This window comes from Prionailurus viverrinus, chromosome X (assembly GCF_022837055.1).
Source record: "Prionailurus viverrinus isolate Anna chromosome X, UM_Priviv_1.0, whole genome shotgun sequence".
Classification (NCBI taxonomy): domain Eukaryota; kingdom Metazoa; phylum Chordata; class Mammalia; order Carnivora; family Felidae; genus Prionailurus; species Prionailurus viverrinus.
This window is the reverse complement of record NC_062579.1, coordinates 39,364,345-39,384,449: the sequence shown is the minus strand read 5'-3', so window position 1 is coordinate 39,384,449 and position 20,105 is coordinate 39,364,345. Positions and strand designations below refer to the sequence as shown.

Below are 20,105 nucleotides of genomic sequence, written 5' to 3'. Positions count from 1 at the left end.
TTACAAATAAAATGTGTTTTGCATCTTGCCAGTTTGGGTTGGGAAGCCTCAAAAGTGCATGGGAAGGAAGCACTCAGGTCTCATGGTCACAATCCATTGAAAAGCCTTTATTAAAAATCCCCGGGGTGGTAGGGTGGCGGGGAGGCTCAGTCCTGCTGCTTGGTTCGGGAGGCCTCAGCATTGGCCCGGAGCACAGCCCCTGGTGACGGGTAGGGGCGCTGCTGGAAGAGGGGCCCAGCTGCTGTTGTGTCTGCACCCGTCTTGGCCTCATTCCGCTTGGGGAGTCCTGTTGACCATGTGCCCCTGGGGGTGACAAGGGTTAGGGAATATGGGTCAGCGGTTGGGAATGTGGGTTGTGGTAGGCACTCTCCCCAACTCCCAACAACTGAAAAATGGGGAAAGGAGACAGGAGAAAAGGAATGGTCATCGACACAAGTAAGTCACGAGGAAAGAGAAGGAAGGCTCATGAGGCGTTGTCACTTACCGAGGTGCATCCGAGTATGAGCTGGGGTCCATGGGGTCTAACTCTTCATCCTTCCGGCTCGCCACTGTGGAAATAGGTGAAAGAGTGAGATCTTCAGTGGAGGCAGAAGGAGCACCTGATCACCAAGCTCCCTCATCCCAGGAAGGAATGGAGCATATGGCTGCCATGGCAGCACCTTGGCGCAGGACCCAGGTTCAGGCAGTCGCATGAGCAAAGTGAGGACTTCCTTTACGTGGCTCACCTGTGGTGCCTCACTTGCCTTCCCCGACTCCTGGTCCTGCTGCTCTGCTTACCTTTCTTGCTCTTGGGGTAGGGAGCCAGCTCCTCTCGGCGATGATGGCGCCGTTCTTTGCTCTCTTCCCGGTCTACTTTGTCATACCCGCGGTCACGATCCCGATCCCTGTCGCGCTCTCTCTCTCTTTCCACCTTGTCATAACCACGCTCTCGATCTCTGTCAGACTTCTCGTGGCCCCGCTCTGGTTTTTCGTGGCCCCGCTCTGGTTTTTCGTGGCCCCGCTCTGGTTTTTCGTGGCCCCGCTCTGGTTTTTCGTGGCCCCGATCCAACTTCTCCTCAGTGTCTGGGGACACAAAATCCTTGAAATGACTCGGGACCCAGCAGCCTTTGCCTTCAACAACCTCCCCTGCCGGGGGTTGGGCCTGCCTGCCTCACCTGCCCCTTCTTGATCCACAATCATTTACCTGACCCCTCTGTGAGAGCTGCAGAAGCATGTGAGGCACCCTTGGATCTATCAACTCACCTGCATTAGTGCTCCTGAGCTTCTTGGCAGATTTGGTAACGACCGAGTTGGGGTCATGTGGGGAGAGCCAGGACACGAGGTCTGTGTCCACGTTCCAGTAGTAAGGGAGCCCACTACAGGGCAGTGGGAAGGAAGGAAGGAGAGAAGGAGGGGAGGGAAAGAGGGAGGGAAGGAGTGAGCACAGATGTCCTCTCCTTGTAGCCTCGACTCTTGTCTTCCCCGATCTCTGCCTAGACCTGCCCCATGTCAGGACCCCGGAGGGAGGACCCCCAAACCTCTTCCCTGTGTTCCCCATTTACCCCAAGGCCAGGGACAGCACAGGAAGGGTGAAGTCAGAAGTCAGCACCCCCCCCACGAGTCCCCCAGGCTCACCAGGAAGGGTCAAACACCTTGTACCAGCTTGGTGGCAGACCCTCCAAGCGGGTGGCCTCATAATCCACAGGATCATCATCGTAGTCCTCAGCAATGATCTCTTCCTCTGGTTCTGGCAGGACAGAAAAAGCAGTAAGGGCCAGAGGGATTCTCATCCTACAGTCAGAGCCTGGTGAGACACTCAGATTCACATGGACCATGTGTGTGTGTGCACACACACGTGTGTGTTCCGCATCTCACCTGCTGTGGCAGATGTCACTCACATTCCAAATCTGAAGATTTGCAAAAAAGTTTACCTAAATCCTTTGTTTCTGGCTTCAGATAAGATTTGAAATTTGATACTGTCACCCAAACCTATCTGGTTTCAGAGTTTAGATAGGGATTCATCAAAACAAATGTATCCTCCAGTTCCTGAGTTCAGGAAGCACGTGACACCATGCTATCCAAATCTATTTGGGTAAAATGAGCTTGCAAAGTAAGGGGTTTAGCTGAAAATAGTCCAAATCTATTCAGCTCCCAAGCTTGGCAAATACAGAGTTTCGGACCCTGTGTGTATGTGTGTGTGTGTATTTTTTTAATCCTTTTTTAAAAATGTTTTTAGTGTTTATTCTTAGAGAGAGAGAAAGAATGAGAGCGCATGAGCAGGGGAAGGGAAGAGAGAGAGGGAGACACAGAATCTGAAGCAGGCTCCAGGTTCTGAGGTGTCAGCACAGAGCCTGACGCGGGGCTCGAACTCACAGGCCATGAGATCATGACCTGAGCTGAAGTCAGACACCCAACTGACAAAGCCACCCAGGCGCCCCTCGGACTCTGTATATTGAGTAGCAGGTCTGGATAGCAAGGGATCTGTCCAAACACTGCTCTGAATCCATTCAGTTCCTAGGCCTGACACACAGTAGGCCTGCCAACAGTTGTCACTATCAGTAAAATAAAAAAAGGTGTAGGTTGTCAGCTCAGTATGTGGATATAACTAACGATGAAACGTATATGTCAGCAACAGCATACTGCCTGTCACACAATAGGCCCAAAGATGTCAGCTGTAAGCATCAGTATTACTAGTAAGATATATATACCATCAGCACAAGACTTGGTACTCAATAGGCTTAAAATAGATGATCAATGATCATTATCAGTATTGTTAACCACAAGATCTATGCCTGGCACACATTCGCTGGTGACAGATGTCATTTATCAGTAAGATGAAAAGAAGATGTACTTTCCAGTGCGTAGCACACTGCAGCCCAAAACAAATGTCAGCTTTTACTATTATTGACAATGAGGTGTAAACATTAGCAGCAGCAGAGTAAGCGTGTAAATGATAGTTCCTATCATTATTTTATACTGTTAACCATAATGTGTATACCAAACACTTAGGCCCCAAATACAGGTCAGCTACTGATATGGTGACCAATAAGGTATAGATCACTACTAGCGCCACAATAGGTCTGAGATAGTGGTATCAACCAGTAAGATAAAGAACAAAGTATCAGTATCTTATTATCCTATTACCCTTGTCAGCTGCCCTTAGCGTTACATACTTTGTAATCACTTCCACGGATTTTTTGATGGACTGCACGTGCCATTAGGTGCCAGTATTAAGGATGAAATAGGAATGGACACCAGGAACCCATATTGTTATCAGTGAAATGCCTGCCACCCTACTGATTGGTTCGCGGTAGGCCCATGCTAGGTATCAAGTGGAAGTATCAACAACAAAGTGCCTGTCAAGCCTGGCACATGGTAGGCCCATCTGCTCTTAGTTCGCTCACCAGGCTCCAGATGTTTAAGGATGCCTCTCTTGGCCAGTCGGGTCTGCAGTGCAACAGGCAGCGGCATAGCGGATAGCAGATGGACCTAGGATGGACGGACATGCAGGCAAAAAAAAAAACAACAACAACAACAACCAAAAAACAGCTCAAATGAGGATTCAAATCCAAATCCTAAAACCAAGCGCCTCCTCCCGGCATGTGCTCACGCCCACCTGCACCAATAGCTGGGTGGACGGAATCTACGTGCTAAAAGATGGAAGATAGGTGGCAATGCCACCAAAACTCACCAACCCTTCCCTCCAGGCTGGGTGTTCCAGGACCCAGTATAGCTCTCCCGGGCCCAGGCTCCGCCCACCGCCGAAGGGGCCAAGCTCGGTTCACCAGCGCCCTAGAAATGGGCTCACCCAACTTCCCCCAAAGACTGCTGGGTAGGAGGAACCAAAGCGCTGGGGATGGGGGAGCAAAGCGCAGCACTTCCTCCAGCTCCAAAAAATACGCCCACCCCGACATTACCAATACAGTCACGCGAGTAGCGGAAGGCTGTCAGACCGGCCGCCTCTCTCTTGTCGCCACTAAGACCGCCAGGGCCATACGACTGCCTTCTCCCAAAGCACAGAACGAGCTCGTCTCTCCCCGAGCCTTGGAGTAACTGGACGACGCTCGGGTTGCAGTGCAGATGACGCAAACCTGGGTGGCCAATGACAGTGTGACCCTGTCGTGACGAGCGGCAAAGCGACCCAATCGCTGTCTTGGAATAGGTGGCAAGCTCGGGCGCCTGTGTGCGTTTACAGTGGGGGCGTGGCCGGGCCAGGTGTTAGCCAGACTGCGCGGCCAGACGCCGGCGCCATGGAGGAGTACGCTCGGGAGCCTTGGTACGGCGATGGGCACAGGCCTCGGGACTGTTGCCGCGGCGCCACGGCCAGCTGGGGGAGGCGGGCGGGAGAGGTGCTGGCCCCACCGCGCCACATCCCAGCTGGGGAGACTCTGAGACGTTTGTGGTATCCTTCCGCTCCCCCAGTTTCGTTCCTCCCACGCGGGCTCCGTTAAGAGGAGCCACAGGCATGTGCCTGGAGAAGATGCCGTGCAGGACCAACCACTCCACGTTTCCCTCGACTCCGTATCTCCCCAGTCCCTCTTTGTTAACTAAAAGAGACACGCGGGCCGAGTCCATTCCGGCCGAGGGGTGGCGCGGTGTCGAGCGGAAATCCCCAGGGTTGCCACGCGTGGCTTTTCCCCCGTCTCTTAAGTTGTTGGGGGCGGGGTCTGGGTGAGCCTATTGTGGGCAAGCTGGATCCTCCCCACGGTCCGCTCTTGGTTTTTACCAGCTGCAGCCGGTTAAAAAAAGGAGGGAAGGAGGCGGGGTTTGGTTGGACGTGCTCATTGTCGGAGACGGGGGTGAGACCATTTCCCGCTTTAATAACATTAGCAAATTAACACGTAACGCTGATTTACACGCGCCCACTCTGCTTGTATGAGTTCACTTAATCTTTTGATGGTAGTAAAGCAGTTGGCAGATTCCTTAGTTGGCTATAGGGGGAGGTGCGGACAGGGCAAAGACTAATACTTTTCCCCTTTTGCACCATTTCTTGCATAAATGAGGGGGAAAATAATCTCATTATCTGAAGTGCTGCTTCTCATTCGGGTGACTTGGTTTCTCCCAGTTGGAAAGAGTCCATGTGACCTGGCGGGGGTCGAGGGGCTCACTTAACCCCATCTTCCCCTTCTGGCTTGCAGCCCATGGCGAATTGTGGACGATTGCGGTGGAGCCTTCACTATGGGCGTCATCGGCGGCGGAGTTTTCCAGGCCATCAAGGGCTTCCGCAACGCCCCTGTCGTGAGTTGTGGCCTTCCGTGGGTGGTGCAGGGGGTCCTTCCCTGTCCACACGCGATATTGCTCTGAAAACTGCTTGGAGCTGCCAGTCGTATGCACTTAACTCGTTATGGTGCCTGCTCACCTACTGTGTGCCCTGCCTGGCTCCAGGATATGCGATTTGGGGAGAACTGCAGACAGGGCCCCATATCCCTCAACACCACCCCTTCTCCCCGCAACCCAACTGGAGCTCCTCTGTAGAAATGCTGCACTGTCAAAACGATCATTACCAAATCCTAACTGTGCAAAGCCAGAAAGATTTTACCCAGAGGCGAATTCTGGGTCAGAAACCTGTACGGGGAAGTGACAGCAGTTTAACTGGCAGAAGGACAGCCTTAAAGTTAAGAAAATGCTTTTATTTATTCATTCATTCATTCATTCATTCATTCATTCATTCATTCATTTTAAGTAGGCTTAATGCCCAGCATGGGGCTCGAACTCATGACCCACCCTCAGATCCAGCACTGCGTGCTCTACTGACCAAGCCAGCCAGGCACCCTGAAAATGCTTTTAATTTAACCTAATCAGTTCTCTCTCGTTCTCTGACCACCCTCTCCCAAGATCTTCTCAAATTTCATGGCTTTAAAGGCCATCCATTTGCCTAGGTCCCTGCAATTTACATATCTAGTCCTATCCCTCCCCTCAACTCCTGGGACTCTTTCCTGGATCCTTGCCCAAGTTTCCTGTTCTCATCCTCAAAACCTCAGCACAAATGCCCCCTCCTTTGGAGTCCTTTCCTAACCCCTCAGTTGTCATCGTATCTCCTTTTTTTAAAAAAATTTTAATGTTTTATTTATTTTTGAGAGAGAGAGACAGAGTGCAAGCTGGGGAGGGGCAGAGAAAGAGGGAGTCAGAGTCCGAAGCAGGCTCCAGGCTCTGAGCTGTCAGCACAGATCCTGACGCGGGGCTCGAACGCACAAACCATGAAATCATGACCTGAACTGAAGTCGGGTGCTCAACCAACTGAGCCACCCAGGCACCCCTATCATATTTCTTGATCCTCTTTCCTCTAGAGTATGTATTGCTGTCTAAAGCATCTTGTTTATCTGTACCTCTGCTAGGGATCTGTCTCCCACTATAACGTGAGTTCTGAGGGGGCAGGGGCTAAGGTCTGTCTCATTCACTATCCCTGCATACAGCATGGTGCCTGGCACACAGGTGCTAGTAATCATTGAACAAATGAGAACTTCCCAGCGCTGGTCTGAGGACACCCATATTAGAGTGCTCCCCAGCCTCCTAGTTCTTGGCCACTTCTCCACATCTCTACTCCTGATACCCCTAATCCATCACTCTCCCTCTCTTAAAAGCTAGAAACCCTGTGTGCCAGGGACCTCATCCCTATTCTGACTCCCCAACTCCTCACTTTTCCCAGGGAATACGGCACCGATTGAGAGGTAGTGTCAACGCTGTGAGGATCCGAGCCCCCCAGATTGGAGGTGAGAGGCTTGGAGAGACATAAGAGATGTGATGCCAAGTTGGGGGTGGTTGCTCCTTTGGGTCTAGACTGCAAATTTGGAGTACAGATTCCAGCCCCAACTCTACCTGGGGATTTCTGGGTCAGTGATGTTTTGGAGGGGGTGAGAATGTGAATTCTGGAGTTTAAATCCAGTCCCTGGATTTTCCCTGATGTATGACTTTGGGCTCATGGCTTAACCTCTCCAAACCTCATCTGTAACATGGGGATGATGATAGCAATAACCACCTAAGTTGTTTCATAATTTCTGTAGTTTACGTAGTACTTGCTGGGTGCCGGTTGCTCTGCTAAGCACTTGAATAATATGAACGAATTTAAGACTTCAGAAGTCAAATAACGTGCTGTGCCTAGAACAGGTCCTGGCACATAGTAAGGCCTTTAACTATCATATTAACTGGCTTTCCTAACCTGTTTTCTTCTCCCTTAAACCAAGATCAGAATTCCCAACTCTGTGTGATGGTTAGGAAGATCAAAGTGGTTTTCTTAAAAGTCATAGAGAAGAAAAATTTGCTTCCAAACACTTTAGACCCCTACAAATGTAAAAGGGAATGTTGCTGACGATTAGGGGTCACTTGAAGAAGGAGCAGTCATGATGGCAGAGGGGGAATATCCTGTAGGAGTTTACTCATCTGTCTTTGTGTTTGGGTTTTTCTCCCCTTTCATTGCCAGAGCATTCAGGCCTTGGAGGTCCCCAGACCCTGTGCTGTGGATTCTTGGGATTCCTCAGGAACATTAATCAGGCCTTGGTCTCCCTGCAGGTAGCTTTGCCGTGTGGGGGGGCCTGTTCTCCACCATCGACTGTGGCCTGGTGCGGCTGCGGGGCAAGGAAGATCCCTGGAACTCCATCACCAGTGGAGCACTGACTGGGGCTGTGCTGGCTGCCCGCAGTGAGTGCCCTGGCCCCCGGCCCCAGCCCCTTCCGCCCTGTTCCGCCTGCCCTCACCTTTTTCTCCCTGCCTCTTCACTCTCCCAGGTGGCCCATTGGCCATGGTGGGCTCAGCAATGATGGGGGGCATCCTGCTGGCCCTCATAGAGGGTGTTGGCATCCTCCTCACTCGCTACACTGCCCAGCAGTTCCGCAATGGTGAGTACCTGGTGCATGCTGATCAGGGAGAGGGGCAGAATGCTCTGCTCTGCCTGTGCACTGCTTCTCACTCTTACCTGATTCTATCCTCTCCAGCACCCCCGTTCCTGGAGGACCCCAGCCAGCTGCCCCCTAAGGAGGGTACCCCAGCCCCAGGCTATCCCAGCTATCAGCAGTACCACTGAGGAAGTGACTGCCTCTCATCACCACCATGGGAGCCCCTCCTCCGTTCCCTCCCAGATGATCTACCTCGAAGGGAGGGCTGGCTCCCAGTTGGCCCTGGGACCCTCCAGAGAGGGCTTCTACTCTGCTTCCTTGTCCCAGGGTGGGGGTGGGGCACCCCAGCTGCCCTGACGGATGGGTCCCCTTCTCTCTCAGGGCACCCCAACCCCATACCCACATGTAACAAGTTCTCACCCCATCCCCTTTTCGTGGCGCCCTGATGAGTATTTAAAGCCAGTTTTGAAATGCCTGTGTATGTATTCCTTGGGTCACCCATGGGAGCCCCTCCTTAAGGACAAGGGACAGAGCCCTCTTCAGGGACTCAGAAGCTGTAGGATTTGGAATCCCACAGAGAGTGGCGCTCTACTAAATATTTGTGGGATGAATGAGCAGGAGGGTGAATGAATCAAGATATGAATAGGTACATGAATAAGGGTATGTGGGGGCCTGGTGATGAATCATAAGCAAACAGGGCAATAGGCTTGGGAAAGAAGTGAGTGAACAGAAGGATTGCTGGGGGGCGGGGTATAGTACTGCATCTTGTACCCCTTACCCTCACATGCACACCAATACCCTGGCCCCTCCTTCCCATGCCCCCATTGCCAAGGCTGGAAAATCTGGCCTCACAATAAATTCTGGCTTTCTGGATACCAGTCAACCCATTTATGAAGGTAGTCTCCCTCTGTGTGGCCTGTGAACCTGGGATGAAAGTAGGTGTCCGAGAGACCCAGCTTTCTTGAGGAAGATGCCCTGTGTCAGTCTCTTCTGTATCACAGAGATACTTGTGCTCCATGATGGTATGTTTTGTAATTTTTTTAATGTTTATTTTTGAGAGAGAGAGAGACAGAGTGTGAGTGGGGGAGGAACAAAGAGGACACACAGAATCTGAAGCAGGCTCCAGGCTCTGAGCTGTCAGCACAGAGCCTGATGTGGGGCTCCAGCTCACGAACTGTGAGATCATGACCTGGGCCAAAGTCAGAAACTTATCCGACTGAGCCACCCAGTGCCCCTGTAATTTTTTTAAGGGCAACCATAAAATAACCAGAAAGTTTTCATATTGGGGTGGGGGGTGGTTATGGGAAAGAGATTTTTCTGGATGGACTTTAGCCCCAAACACTGTTTCTTCCATGCAGACCCCTACATACGAGACAAATATCGTCACCACTGGGGTACCAATGGCCTCATGGGAGACCTAAGAACGGTCTTTTCTGTGCAAGCCATTAAAAAGAGGTTATGTTCTTATCCAAAATTGCTTCCTTGGGGCGAAAGTACAGAGTCCCTGACCTCCCAGTGGCTTCAAGGCCTCAATGGTAGCAGAACAGCAACACTGCCTGCTTGAGTGCCTCAGTGGCAGACATTTTGCAGCCACCAGGCTGAAGACCTCCCGGGAAGCAAGGTGAGGGTGGACCACCAGCACTATGCACACAGCCCTCGCAGGGCCCTGGCCTCAAACTCAAAGCTGCACGAGCAGGCATATCAGCAGCAGTGGCACACACAACCTTTACGGCCCAGGTGCCCATCAGGCCCAGGGTATCCCAGGCTGTGGTCCTTTCTGGGCCTCTTTGGTCTTGCCACTTCCATGCAAGACCCTTCTTCCTTCACCACCAGGTGCCACCCCCCTGCCTCGTATTACCAGACCCCATCCAGCCCCTATCAAATACTGCCCCACTAACACCTCCCAGCCTTTCCCGTCCACCCCACTCATGTGGCCGTGGTATCCACAGACCTGTCCCTCCAGGCCCTGGCTCCTTATCTTTCATCCCTGTCCTCTAAGGCTCGTGCAGGACCTACCTGCCTTATGTATCAGCTCTGGCTCCTCTGAGGCCCCGTCCCTACTGTATCTCCTTGGTTCCCTCCAAGTGGGTTCCGCTGCTATAGGCACCTTACACCTGCAGGTTCTTCAACCTCTAGACTGAACCTCTTCCCACCTTGAGGCCCCACCCCTCCTTAAGATCCCTCCCCTTCAGGTTCTTCCAAACTCCCAGGCGCTCTGCCCTCCTCTCCCAACCCCGGGACTCTGTTCACTGTCTCTGGACCTGGAAGGCAGCTGGATTTGCGGGACCTCAGCACAGTTTGTGGCAACCTTCAGGCCTTTCTGCTCTGGCTCCTTGGGCCGCTGGCTGCGGGGGCCAGGCCAGTGCTGTCTTTCGTAGCGGAGGACCGGGCTTAGCAACCGAGGCTCAGGGCTTTGGGTGAGAGTGGCTCTGGGCGGTATCAGGCCTCTATGGGGGCCTGGCATCCACGGAGCCCCTGGACTCCTAGCTGGTCCCGGGGCGCCCAGAGTCACCCAGGTCTCCGGAGCTGGAGCTGGCCACGGGGCAACGGCCAGGTCGGGTCCGGGCCCACAGACAGCTTCTCTTTCCCAGAGAAGGGAATATGGGTTCAGATCCTGGGCGGTTTCCATCGGGAGGGACTACAGAGACCAAGAAAAGGCAATAGGTGGAGAAGGTGAGAGGCAGACAAACAGATGGAGAGATGAACAGAGAGAAATAGAAGCTTAGAGACATACACGTAGGGAGACAGACACCAATGGAGAGGTAGAAAAAGATGGAGGCAGAGAGGGACATACAGAAGATATGGGAAAAGAGAGGAGAAAAGGCAGAGACAAACTGTAAGATGCTATGTGAGGGTCAGAAATGCAGGTAGGGATGTGGGAAGACCGTCAGCACTAGATGGAGGGAACCGCAGGAAAGGTGAGGCAGCCGTTGTAGTTGTGAGCTGCGCTGAAGGGCTATCAGGTCCCCCTCCCATAACCCTCTGGCTGAGGGGCCTCAGAGAAGCAGAAAGGTACCCTTTCCTCCCTCTGGCTGTCTCTCACTCTCATCTCTAATCCCATCTGCTTCCAACGAGGATTTCATGCCTCAAGTTCTTCCTTCCTATCTTCTTATCCTGATCCCCCCACGCCCACCCCCTTAGCCCCAAGTCACCCTCCATATGCTTTCAGCTGCCTCTCAGCCCTCCTCCCCCATTTCTCTGCCACCATCCCTGGCTGGTGGCTCCCACACTCCCTGTGGCCCCTGGTTTTGCCACCCACTGATGTGCATGGGGCAGGCGGTGGGGGGAAATATTTGGTGGACAAGAAGGGTTAGAAAGATGGACAGAATCAGGGAAGTACGAGGGGGTCCAGCCATGACAGTGGGGTAAGGAATCACTGTCTAAGGCAGAGACCCTGAGAGGATGGGGAGACAGACATGGGGAAATTAGACCCAAAGAAAATAGAAAAGGACAGACACAGAGAAAGGCAGTGAGACAAAGAGAAGGCAGAATTTACAGAGACATCAAAAGAGAGACAGAGATACAGAGAGAGATATCAAGAAAGAAAAAACAGTATGACAAGTGAAAACGATGGGAAAAGAGTGTAAGTGGGGAGATAGACATAAAGATTAGGAGAGTCAGTGCAGGGGGCAGGGGTTGAAAATGGGCACAGAGAGAACAAAACAAAGCAGTGAGAGAAAGAGCAGAGAAAGGCAGAGAGAAAGCAAGAGAGATGAGAGTTGGACACATACACCTTATCCTGCGTCTGGGGGTGCTGGTCTGAGTGTTCTTATTTCCTTTGTTTTCTTTTTTTTTTAAGTTTACTTATTTATTTTGAGAGAGAGAGAGAGTACAAGTGAGGAAGGGGCAGAGGGGGAGAGAGAGACTCCGAAGCAGGCTCTGTACCACCAGCATAGAGCCCAATCGCGGGGCTTGAACTCATGAACCTCGAGATCATGACCTGAGCCAAAGTCAGACGCTTAATCGACTGTGCCATTCAGGTGCCCCTGCTTTGTTTTCTTAGTGGCAATCAGAGAACAGGGCCTGACTGGGCAGGGCAGCTCTACCAGCCCCAGCTCCCAGCACCCCACGTCATCGAAGTGGGTGGGAGGGCAGCTTCCCCTGCGGATACACCTTTAGAGAGCAAAGCTCAGATGGTGTCAAGGAGCCCATTTGGGGCCAACCTCCGCAGCGGACAATGGGAGCCACCTCTAGAAGAATCTGCAGTGTCATCAGATTACCTGCGAACATGTGGAAGAGGAAGGATGGGCCAACAATCCCTTCTGAGGGGACAGAGAAACCTTCCTTTTGTTACCCTCATTATACATAGGGAGAAACCGAACGCACGAAGAGGTAAAGCAACTCACCCATGGTCACACTGACTTGAAAGTGGCAAAGCTGGCATTTATTTATATCCTTATTTATAGCACTTAGAGTTTCCGACATGTGTTTTGCATCCTAATTTCCAACACATAATTATCAGTCATGACAGGTGTCATTTGAAGGTTTTCACAGGCCATCGTAACAATTTCTGAACTCCCTTTGTTAAAGTAATAATCTCAGTAATCTCAGTGACTCCGTGGAGATGAAGTTGGCAGCAATCTTGGGCATTCACACAGTCATCTTAGATGATCATGTGCATTCAGTTTAAGAACATTCATGGGGCACCTGGGTGGCTCAGTCAGTTAAGCCTCTGACTCGTGATCTTGGCTCATGTCACGATCTCACGGTTTTGTGTGCTCAAGCCCCGAGTCAGGCTCTGCGCTGACTGAAGAGACTGCTTGGGATTCTCTCTCTTCCTCTCTCTCTTTTTTTTTAAATTTTTTAATGTTTATTTATTTTTGAGTGAGAGAGTGTGAGCAGAGGAGGAACAGACAGAGAGAGAGGGAGACACAAAATGCAAAGCAGGTTCCAGGCTCTGAGCTGTCAGCACAGAGCCCAACGCAGGGCTTGAACCCACAAACCATGAGATCATGACCTGAGCCAAAGTCGGACACTCAACTGACTGAGCTACCCAGGAGCCCCTACCCTGCTCTCTCTTGCATGCGTGCTCTCTCTCTCTCTCTCTCAAAAAAAAAAAAATTCATCAGATTGGACTCTTCTAACATTGACTTTTATGTATGTATATCTCACTAAAGAGTTAAATTCGAACTAGAGATGTGTATCAACATGGATCATTCTCAAGCTTACAGTATGAGACAGAAGAAGGAAAGTCAAAGACTGCTATGTAGAGTATGATATTTGTTTTAAACACATGCAAACAATACATGCAGTTCATGGATCCCTAATTATATAATAAAAGAATAAAAAGATGCAAGGAAATGATCTGTAATAAACTCAGAATTGCACTTACCTCAGAGGATGAGGGGAGGATAGAATTGGGTGGAGGGACAGGTTTCAGCTGGAGCAGAAATATTTTGTTTGTTTCTTTTTAAGTTTACTTATTTATTTTGAGAGAGAGAGCAAACAGGGGAGGGGCAGAGAGAGAATCCCAAGCAGGCTCCTTGCTGTCAGTGCAGATCTCATAAACCGTGAGATCATGACCTGACCCGAAATCAGGAGTTGGACGCTTAATCAACTGAGCCAGGTGCCCCAAAATATTTTGTTTCTTAAAGAAAAAAAATTGAGGCAAATGAGAAAATGATGAGAGTTCCCAGGCATCCATTGTATCAATATCTTCTGCAGATTATTGTCCATTTGAAAATATTTCATGATTTAGGAGATGAAAAGGGATTCTACTGGTGTTAAATTGAATATATAGATTAATTCGGGGATCCATTTCTCCAGTGTTGATTCTTCATGCCTGGAACATGATACCTCTTTCCATTCTTTCAGACCATTTTTTTTTCTTCTGTAAAAATGTGTAGAGTTCTTACTTTTCTCGCTCAAGGCATTCCCAGGAAGTTGATGGATTTTCTTATCATGAGGAACAATGTCCTTTTCTATTACATTGAAAAATGTTTTAATGTCTATAAGGGAAGGCTATTCAGTTTCACATTTGATCTTATTTCTGGTCACCTTACTTTTCTTATTAGGTCTAGAAGTTTTTTTAGATGATTCTCTTGGATTTTTTAAGTAAATAATGTTATTAGACTTCAGCCAAAGACCACCAGGAGCACACCAATGATTAAACAAAGCTGGGTGTATTAGCTCATTGCAACAAGGGAGAATACACACACCATGGGGAACCATGAGCATCTCAGTTAAGGGTGTTAGGAAAGACATTACAGGATTTGGATTTGTGTTAGATGTGTTTGTGTCGGATCCCCTGAGGTGACAAGGGCTGCACAGTTGCCATTTAACACTCTGGACAGGATACATACGCCAAATGCACAAGCAGTTACCAGAAACAAGATAATGATTAGTCTTCACAATAAACCTTGGGAGACAGGGGCCTAGATGACCAAACTCAAGCCATGGAAACATGTCCCAAAGTCCAGCTGGTCTCTAAGGAGCCAGGCGGCTTTTTCTTTTCTTTTGAGAGAGAGAGGGCGCAAGTGAGCCAGGGGCAGAGACAGAGGGAGCGGAAGAGAGCGAGAGAGAATCCCACGAGGGGCAGAGAAACAAAGAGGGAGAGAGAAACGGGGCTCAACCGATGTGGGGCTCAAGCTCACGAACTGTGAGATCATGACCTGAGCCCAAGTCAGATACTTAACCGACTGAGCCGCCCAGGCGCCCCAGAGACTTTTACTTTTTTTTTTTTTTTTAATTTTTTTTCAACGTTTATTTATTTTTGGGACAGAGAGAGACAGAGCATGAACGGGGGAAGGGCAGAGAGAGAGGGAGACACAGAATCGGAAACTGGCTCCAGGCTCTGAGCCATCAACCCAGAGCCTGACGCGGGGCTCGAACTCCCGGACCGCGAGATCGTGACCTGGCTGAAGTCGGACGCTTAACCGACTGCGCCACCCAGGCGCCCAGAGACTTTTACTTTTAGTCTCACTAGAATTTGAGATCATGACCCGAGCCAAAATCAAGTCAAGATGCTTAACCAACTGAGCCATGCAGGCGCCCCAAGAGGAAAAGATTGCTTGAGTGGAGTTAAACATAGCAGCCCAACAGGCTGGAGTCTCTGAAAACAACAAAATGTCCCAAGGCTAGTTCCCATTCCTGATGGTCTAGGTCTTGCTGATAGGGTTATAATGACCTCAGCAGAAGCATTCTGTGAAGTCAATGTCCAATTTTTACAGGACCAGGGGTTGAGATTAGTTTTTTGAGGGAAATGTTAGTACCAGAAGGGACCTATAAGAAAGAAATCTACCTTCAGAGGTATTTTAATTTCTTTAATGCTTACTTATTTTTAAGAGACAGACAGAGACAGCATCAGCAGGGGAGGGGCAGAGAGAGAGAGGGAGACTCAGAATCTGAAGCAGGCTCCAGGCTCTGGGCTGTCAGCCCAGAGCCCAACACGGGACTTGAACTCACAGACTGTGAGAACATGACCCAGGCCAAAGTTGCATCCTAAACCGACTGAGCCACCCGGGTGCCCCACTTTGGAGATATTTAAAACAATAGCTATGAATGGAGCGCCTGGGAGGCTCAGTCTGTTGGGCGTCGGACTTCAGCTCAGGTCATGATCTCGCAGTTTGTGAGTTCGAGCCCCGCATCCGGCTCTGTGCTGACAGCTCAGAGCCTGGAGCCTGCTTTGGATTCTGTGTCTCCCTCCCTCTCTGCCCCTCTCCTGCTTGCATTCTGTCTCTCTCTTTCAAAAATAAACATCAAAAAAAAAAAACCACAATAGCTATGAAATTTTTGTCAGGTGGATGAGTGTGTGTGCCTGAGAGAGAAATCACATTCAGAGTAGTAGCCATGGTCTGAGAAAACAACCAAGAGCCCGGGGCCAGGCTCTGCACTGACAGTGAGGAACCTGTTTGGGATTCTCTCTCTCTCTCCCTCTCTCTCTCTACCCCTCCTCCACTCTCTCTCAAAAAATTTTATTTTTAAAAGAAGTTTTTAAAAATGTAAAAAGTCAACACGCTTCTTTTTTTTAATTAAATATAATTTATTGTCAAATAAATTTGTTTGACAGTGCTCATCCCAACAGGTGCCTTCCTCAATGCCCATCACCCACTTTCCGCTCTCCCCCACCCCCCATCAACCCTCAGTTTGTTCTCAGTATTTAAGAATCTCTTATGGTTTGCCTCCCTCCCTCTCTGTAACCCCTCAAAACTGATGGCAATAAGATCTATCTATCCCCTCTGGGGACCATCTCTTGTTAATTATTTCTGAGTTAATAACAGACCAGCCCATGTGTTTTGTAATTTTACTTGGAATTCTGGATTCTACCCTATTACAGGCCAATTTAACTTCATACCACTAGAAATTCATTTGATGCCTCCAGATGTCTCCCTAACAGGTTCGAGCTGCATTTACAAAATATCCATGTAGGGGGGCGCCTGGGTGGCTCAGTCCGTTGAGCGTCCGACTTCAGCTCAGGTCATGATCTCACAGTTTGTGGGTTCAAGCCCCGCTTCAGGCTCTGTGTTGACAGCTCAGAGCCTGGAGCCTGCTTCAGATTCTGTGTCTCCCTCTCTGCCTGCCCCTCCCCCACTCACACTTTGTCTCACTCTGTTTCTCAAAAATAAATAAATGGAAAAAAATTTTTTTTTTAAATCCATGTAGGGGCGTGTGGCTGGCTCAGTCGGAAGAGCATGCAACTCTTGATCTCAAAGTTGTGAGTTTGAGCCCCACATTAGGTGTAGAGATTACTTTAAAAAAAATTCAAAATATCCACCAGAACAAAGCTGGCATAATCAGAGGGCAAATCTCCCTCAAACTTGTTGAAAAAGACATATTAATAGGCATTAAACAGGATTCTTAGGAATTCTCCAGAAGCTGATGACTGCAGAGGTGCAGAGCTTGTCCCCAAGGTGATGAAACAAGATTAACTTTCTGATTTCTACAGCACTCCTTTTTTTCTTTTTATTCCACTGTGGATCTTGACTATTATTGTACCATGACGCCCTCTAGTATCCAACTAAAGTATCTCTCAGGATGATCTCCTTTATTCTCACCCTGTTACTTTTTTTTTTGTTTAAAGAAACACAGAGGTTTTTTCTTTAATGTTTATTTATTTTTGAGAGAGAGAGAGAACGTGAACAGGGGAGGGGCAGAGAGAAAGAGGAGAGAGAGAATCCCAACAGACTCCTCATTATCAGCACAGAGCCCGACCCAGGGCTCAAACTCAGGAACCGTGAGATGGTGACCTGAGCTGAGATCAAGAGTCAGATGTTTAACTGACTCTGCCACCCAGGTGCCCCAGATTTTTTTTTTTTTGAAGTATAGTTGGCACACAATGTTATATTAGTTTCAGGTGTACATAGTGATTCATGGTGATTCAACATCTCCATATGTTATGCTATGCTGAACACCTGCCACCATACAATGCCATTGCAGTACCATTGACTATATTCCCTATGCTGTGCCTTGCATCCCCATGACTTTTTCATTCCATAACTGTCAGCCTGTATGTCCCTCTCCCCTCCACCCCTTTTTGCCCATCCTCTTCCCCTCTGGCAACCATACAACCATCAGTTTGTTTTCTGTTGCTTCTACTTTTAAAGATTTTTTTTTTGTTATTTTTAAGTCATCTCTACACCCAACATAGGGGTTGAACTCACAACTCCAACGTAGATGAAGAATCACATGCTCCACTGACTGAGCTAGCTGGCCCCTGCGGGGAAGGGGCAGAGAGAGAAAGTGGGACAGAAGATTCGAAGCAAGCTGTGTGCTGACAGCTGAGAGCCCAATCCGGGGCTCAAACTCACAAATCTTGAGATCATGACCTGAGCCAAAGTCATGCTTCATTGACTGAGCCACCCAGGCGCCCCACTTTTATTTTTAGAATTCTATTAGGTCTCTCTACTTTTTCTGAAGATTATGGGTGATAATTCCTACCCTTACAGCAAAAGCTCCCTGGCGATGAAAGGGTCAGTTCACCTGGAAGATAAATCACAGCCAGAATGTGCTCATAGCCACTTTGGAGGTGTTCAAAGGGGCCTCAAGTCTTTGGTTCCTATCCATGTCCTACCTTTACATTCTTTGCCATGATTGTCTCATTGGAAGTGTGACATTCAAGGGGACCATCTCAGCAAGACCCTTAAATTTACCCCATCAATGTTAGTTCAGTGTCAAGGCCAATTTCTCTCTGCTACTGTGGCTAATATCATGAAGTATGTTTGCCAACCTCCAGTCTTCTTATGGTTATCTCAAATAATGGCAAGCTATGTAGAATTTCCTTCATTGGTTTGTCCATTTTGATAAGGGTTCCCATAGTGGCTTCAGATGAACATGAAATGAACACTGTAAAAAGCTAGTCATGTTCCCTCAGAAAGCAGAGGGGAAGACTTTTGGCTGCAAGAAAATACAATTTGACATAAACATACTGCAAAGAGAGTTATTACAGCTGATTTAAACAATAAATCAGGCCCTTGACAATGTCACTGAGGCATACTATTAAAAAGTCAGCACTTTTTTTTTAAGAGGAATTTTTAGGGGCACCTGGGTGGTTCAGTCAATTAAGCATGTGAGTTTGGCTCAGGGCATGATCTCATGGTTTGTGAGTTTGAGCCCCATGTCTCAAAAATAAATAAACATTTAAAAAATAAAGAAGAATTTTAAAATATGTATGTATGTATGTATTTATTTATTTTGAGAGACAGAGTGTGTGCACATGATCAGGGGAGGGGCAGAGAGAGACAGGGAGAGAGAGAATCACAAGCAGGCTTCACACTGTCAGCACAGAGCATGATGTGGGGCTCAATCCCACGAACCATGAGATCATGCCCTGAGCCAAAATCAAGAGTCGGACGTTTAACTGACTGAGCCTTCCAGGTGCCTCGAAAGTCAGCACTTTGTAATTCCCAAATACAGAAATGAAGAGAAGGACGTCTCCTTTATTAAACAAAATGATCTCTCTCTTAGATAAATGAAACAAACCATCTCTTCATATGGATTTCTGCCCTTTCGGTTCTAAGGTATCCATCAAATGAATTATCTTTTTCATAGCAAAAGTTTGGTTACTGCAATTCTGAAATCTCCCTGGTGAAATTATGCCAGTTAGAGAGATAAACATAGGTGTTGACATTTCACTGAGAAAACATGAAGGAAGCAGGTATGTGGCCAGGAGGAGGCAGTTTTAGACTGAGGAGATCCCACAAGAATTGCAATGCACCATAAGGATGGTGCTTGTGTAACTGTGTCTCCAGATTTTGGCCAAAGGCCAATCGTCACTGATCATGGGCCAGGAATAAAAACTCTCCTGACTCTGGGCAGATGAAACTAAACAAAACAATTCTCAGGGACACAAAGACAAAACTGACGAAGAAATTCATGTAAGTTTTGTTCGTTTTATTGTGGTGAAATACACATAACATCAAACTACCATCTTTACCATTTTTAAGTATACATTTCAGTAGTATTAAATACATTCATAAGATTGTGCAACTATCACCACCATCCATCTCCATAACTTTTTTTATCTTACAAAATGGAAACTCTGTACTCATTGAACACTAACTCCCTATTCCCCTTCTTCCTGACAACCCACCATTCTACTTTCTGTCTCTGTGATCTTGACTATTCTAAGTACCTCATATACGTGGACTCATACAGTATTCATCTTTTGGGGACTGGCTTATCTCACTCACTTAGCATAATGTCCTCAGTGTTTATCCATGTTGTAGTGTGTGTCAGAATCTCCTTTCTTTAGAAAAAAATATTTTAATGTTTATTTTTGGGAGAGAAACAGAGACAGAGCTTGGGTGGGGGGAAGGGCGAGAGAGAGAGTGAGACACAGAATCCAAAGTAGGCTCCCGGCTCTGAGCTGTCAGCCCAGAGACTGATGTGGGGCTCGAACTCACGAACTGTGAGATCATGACCTGAGCAGAAAGTGGACACTCAACTGACTGAACTACCCAGGCGCCCAGAATTTCCTTTCTTAAAGGCTGAATAATATTCCATTTTAGGTATAGATCACATTTTGCTTATCCATTCATCCTCTGATGGACATTTGTGTTGCTTCCATGTTTTAGCTGTTGTGAATAATGCTGCTATGAACATGTGTGAACAGATACCTATTTGAGACTGCTTCCACATAAGATTTTCTAATGGTGATCCAAGCCTTGTTTGTCCAAAGGATGCTGCTCTGAGGAAACCTGAGCTCCTTAACCTCCCAGGGCCAGCTTGAGAATAAATGTGTCAGGGCCATTTTTTTTTTTGTCTTCCTATAGACTTTTCTTTTTGTTGTGTAGTAACAATCAACTATGTAACTAAATAGAACACTTATATATTTACTATACACAATTAGACAGACCATAG

The 20,105-nt window shown here is 48.4% G+C and overlaps 2 protein-coding genes across 3 annotated transcripts; one reads left to right on the top strand and one right to left on the bottom strand.

The window, feature by feature from the left end:
- Window positions 1-86: 86 nt before the first annotated feature.
- Window positions 87-4,044, bottom strand: PQBP1 (polyglutamine binding protein 1). Of its 2 annotated transcripts, none has more exons than XM_047844506.1 (7): window positions 3,897-4,044; window positions 3,384-3,468; window positions 1,615-1,726; window positions 1,243-1,355; window positions 778-1,062; window positions 485-548; window positions 87-303 (listed from the first exon to the last, which is right to left on the bottom strand). In XM_047844506.1, exons 2-7 carry the CDS (start codon window positions 3,448-3,450, stop codon window positions 147-149), a joined length of 798 nt encoding a protein of 265 aa, XP_047700462.1. In that variant the 5' UTR covers window positions 3,451-3,468; window positions 3,897-4,044; the 3' UTR covers window positions 87-146. The 2 variants fall into 2 exon arrangements, with proteins under 2 accessions (XP_047700462.1, XP_047700463.1); XM_047844507.1 differs by lacking the exon at window positions 3,897-4,044 and adding an exon at window positions 3,671-3,872.
- Window positions 4,045-4,157: 113 nt separating this feature from the next.
- TIMM17B (translocase of inner mitochondrial membrane 17B) lies at window positions 4,158-8,283 on the top strand. Its single transcript, XM_047844508.1, has 6 exons — window positions 4,158-4,255; window positions 5,118-5,217; window positions 6,626-6,689; window positions 7,486-7,614; window positions 7,701-7,811; window positions 7,908-8,283. The coding sequence occupies exons 1-6, from the start codon at window positions 4,230-4,232 to the stop codon at window positions 7,994-7,996; spliced, it is 519 nt and encodes a 172-aa protein (XP_047700464.1). The 5' UTR covers window positions 4,158-4,229; the 3' UTR covers window positions 7,997-8,283.
- Window positions 8,284-20,105: the final 11,822 nt, after the last annotated feature.

Bases quoted from the DNA above. Each gene is read 5' to 3' on its own strand.
- PQBP1 (XM_047844506.1), bottom strand. From the start codon at position 3,450: ATGCCGCTGCCTGTTGCACTGCAGACCCGACTGGCCAAGAGAGGCATC. The intron at 1,727-3,383 runs GTGAGCGAACTA...CTGTCCTGCCAG, and splicing joins CCTTAAACATCTGGAGCCTG to AACCAGAGGAAGAGATCATT. The intron at 1,356-1,614 runs GTGAGCCTGGGG...ACTGCCCTGTAG, and splicing joins AAGGTGTTTGACCCTTCCTG to TGGGCTCCCTTACTACTGGA.
- TIMM17B (XM_047844508.1), top strand. From the start codon at position 4,230: ATGGAGGAGTACGCTCGGGAGCCTTG. The intron at 4,256-5,117 runs GTACGGCGATGG...TCTGGCTTGCAG, and splicing joins GAGTACGCTCGGGAGCCTTG to CCCATGGCGAATTGTGGACG. The intron at 5,218-6,625 runs GTGAGTTGTGGC...CACTTTTCCCAG, and splicing joins GCTTCCGCAACGCCCCTGTC to GGAATACGGCACCGATTGAG.